General features: G+C 44.7%; 1 protein-coding gene across 2 annotated transcripts; it reads right to left on the bottom strand.

Moving 5' to 3' along the window:
- Positions 1–506: 506 nt before the first annotated feature.
- LOC149247468 (uncharacterized) lies at positions 507–2,938 on the bottom strand. 2 transcript variants are annotated; one of them, XM_089458234.1, is made up of 3 exons: positions 2,240–2,938; positions 1,256–2,209; positions 546–1,141 (listed from the first exon to the last, which is right to left on the bottom strand). In XM_089458234.1, exons 1-3 carry the CDS (start codon positions 2,840–2,842, stop codon positions 944–946), a joined length of 1,755 nt encoding a protein of 584 aa, XP_089314360.1. In that variant the 5' UTR covers positions 2,843–2,938; the 3' UTR covers positions 546–943. The 2 variants fall into 2 exon arrangements, with proteins under 2 accessions (XP_089314359.1, XP_089314360.1); XM_089458233.1 differs by having other exon boundaries at positions 507–1,141; positions 1,256–2,938.
- Positions 2,939–3,372: the final 434 nt, after the last annotated feature.

Raw genomic sequence — 3,372 nt, 5'->3', positions numbered from 1 at the left:
TATATTCAATTTCGTCTTTTTAACTTTAATTATGAAATTAACAATTTATTGAATCCTTACCATCTATATAATATTTAATAATGAAAAAACATATTTTTTTGAATTAATAGAGAACAATTTAATATATAAATATATATTATATAAATTTCAATTTTATAAGATTTAGTTTAATAACTTTTTATATTTTATAATAAAATTAATTTACAATATTATAGAATAAGTGAGTGTATTATTTAGAGAAAATTATTCAATATAAACCGCTTTTGCTAAAAAGCCGAAACAAAATTATTCCAACTAAGTTATATTCACTGACAATACACAAATTTCTTTAGATTAATTCTTATTATCCTAGTTAAAAATTTATCCATACCAATCCCTAATTGCAATTTAAAAACATAATTAATTCTTAGTTAAAAAATTATCCAGTCCAATCACACTAAAGTGCAACTTAAAAACATAATTAATTCTTAGTTAAAAATTATCGAGGCCAATCACTAAGTGCAACGTAAAAACATAAATAGGTCGTTACCTTGCAAAGATAAATATATCTTTAAGAAAACAAAACATCGAATTACGAGTTTACTTTACACTGCGGCTGCTCGTTGCGACTAAAAATGCCTTGATGAACATCGCTAAAAGTTTGATCACATAAACTATTTGTAATCTATACTCATAACTTCAACCGATAAATCGGAAACACGCTCAGGTAAGAGAGGGTACCCGAAACCCATTTATTATAAAACCGCAAATTCTGACATCACCAAATTATATAACAATGGCAATGCGGATTCATCGGATTACACTCGTAACTTTGATCCCCTTTTGTACCACAAACACATTGCTAATCGAAACCCCACAACACGCACATACCATAAGCAACGCCCTGAGGAGTAAACACAAATTCACATATATGGACAGGGAGTCTTCTTTACACTATCTTCTCTTACTGTTCCCCATCATTCTTGTTATGTTGTCCCGGCAGCTTCGCTTTGATTTTATCAAGCATACCCGTCTTCTTTTCCTCTTCACCCCCATGCTGGCCGGGGTACTGCTTTCCTTCCCCGGGGAACTTTTCCTTCGACCCTTTCTTCTTCCTTCCGCCTTCCTTCTTCTTTCCGCCTTCCTTCTCTTCATCGCTCGACTGCAATTATACATATATATATTCATTTTTCAGTTCACAGGAAAAAGATGTGAAGTATAAAGAAACGAAGATATAAGTGAGGAATAAAAGAATTAGGAAGAAAGAGAGACTTACAGAATAGGAACTGTGCGTGCGGTGAATCTTTCCCGTGTGTTTCTGTTGCTCAGCTTCCTCACGGGTAAACTGCCCCTCGTGACCATGACCGTGGCCGTGTTCGACCCCAGGCTGAGTAGCAACTGGATAATAAGGGGTAGCCTCAGCCCGAGCTGGATAATAAGGGGCTGGATAATAAGGGGCAGCCTCCGTGCGGTGAATCTTTCCCGTGTGTTTCTGTTGCTCAGCTTCCTCACGGGTAAACTGCCCCTCGTGACCATGACCGTGGCCGTGTTCGACTTCATGCTGAGGAGCAGCTGGATAATCGGGGGCAGCCTCAGTCCGAGCAGGAGTCTGCCCAATCTCATCAGATTGCCCCTCGTGACCATGACCCTGGCCGTGTTCGACTCCATCCTGAGGAGCAGCTGGATAATAAGGGGCAGCCTCAGTCCGAGCTGGATAATCAGGGGCAGCCTCGGTCCGAGCAGGAGTCTGCCCAATCTCATCAGATTGCCCCTCGTGACCATGACCGTGGCCGTGTTCGACTCCATGCTGAGGAGCAGCTGGATAATAAGGGGCAGCCTCGGTCCGCGCTGGATAATCAGGGGCAGCCTCAGTCCGAGCAGGAGTCTGCCCAGTCTCATCAGATTGCTTTCCCTCACCTTCCTTCTTTTTGCCAAATAAGCCGAACATACCGCGGTCCTTGTGCTCTGGTGCTTCTTCCTCACGGGCAAACTGCCCCTCGTGACCATGACCGTGGCCGTGTTCGACTCCATCCTGAGGAGCAGCTGGATAATAAGGGGCAGCCTCAGTCCGAGCTGGATAATCAGGGGCAGCCTCAGTCCGAGCAGGAGTCTGCCCAATCTCATCAGATTGCCCCTCGTGACCATGACCGTGGCCGTGTTCGACTCCATGCTGAGGAGCAGCTGGATAATAAGGGGCAGCCTCAGTCCGAGCTGGATAATCAGGGGCAGCCTCAGTCCGAGCTGGATAATCAGGGGCAGCCTTTCCTGTGTGTTTCTGTTGCTCAGCTTCCTCACGGGTAAACTTCCCCTCGTGACCATGACCGTGGCCGTGTTCGAATGGATAACAAAGGGCAGCCGCAGTCCGAGCTGGATAATCAGGGGCAGCCTCAGTCCGAGCAGGAGTCTGCCCAATCTCATCAGATTGCCCCTCGTGACCATGACCGTGGCCGTGTTCGACTCCATGCTGAGGAGCAGCTGGATAATAAGGGGCAGCCTCAGTCCGAGCTGGATAATCAGGTGTAGCCTTTCCTGTGTGTTTCTGTTGCTCAGCTTCCTCACGGGTAAACTGCCCCTCGTGACCATGACCGTGGCCGTGTTCGACTCCATGTTGAGGAGCAGGAGGATAATAAGGGGCAGCCTCAGTCCGAGCAGGAGTCTGCCCAATCTCATCAGATTGCCCCTCGTGACCATGACCGTGGCCGTGTTCGACTCCATGCTGAGGAGCAGCTGGATAATAAGGGGCAGCCTCAGTCCGAGCAGGAGTCTGACCAATCTCATGAGATTGCTTTCCCTCACCTTCCTTCTTTTTGCCAAATAAGCCGAGCATACCGCGGTCCTTGTGCTCTGGTGCTGCTTGCGCCATCTTAATACTAATTTAAAACACTAAGACGAGCAAATAGTTGGTAAAAATTGCAGACGATATAACAAACAACAAACGAGAGAACGCAGTAGATAGAAATAAAGGAGGAGAATGTGATATTTATAGTTTTGGTGTGGCGGTGTGAAGATCTCTTTGCTTCTTTCGGATTGCTCCTACACACCGTACACGCGCCATGCCCACAATGGTCAGATGTAACCGACATCGGGTTACCACAATGTCGGTGCCAAAATATCATAAGGAGGGTAGGGCCCGGATACGTTGGATATTTTTATTTTTTTAAGGGAATGCACGCCATCTAGTGGCAATAACGTTGATGATGATATGTCATGAATAGAGAAAACAAGAACCACCGCAACGGTTATGACATGTCATTAAAATGGTAAGCATAGGTAATTTATAAAATTGGTTTATTAGGTCAATAGGCCTTTTTTTGAAAGAGACTTTCGTCATCTTTTTGTTTTTAAGGTTGACACCTGGCGTGCACATTCAGCGAGTATAGAGGCCCTAGGATC

This window comes from Pinus tabuliformis, chromosome 7, assembly GCF_031772625.1.
Source record: "Pinus tabuliformis cultivar Carrire ecotype Pingquan chromosome 7, CPIR1, whole genome shotgun sequence".
NCBI lineage: Eukaryota > Viridiplantae > Streptophyta > Pinopsida > Pinales > Pinaceae > Pinus > Pinus tabuliformis.
This window is presented reverse-complemented; position numbering and strand designations above follow the sequence as displayed.

Bases quoted from the DNA above. Each gene is read 5' to 3' on its own strand.
- LOC149247468 (XM_089458233.1), bottom strand. From the start codon at position 2,842: ATGGCGCAAGCAGCACCAGAGCACAAGGACCGCGGTATGCTCGGCTTA. The intron at 1,142-1,255 runs GTAAGTCTCTCT...GTATAATTGCAG, and splicing joins GCACGCACAGTTCCTATTCT to TCGAGCGATGAAGAGAAGGA.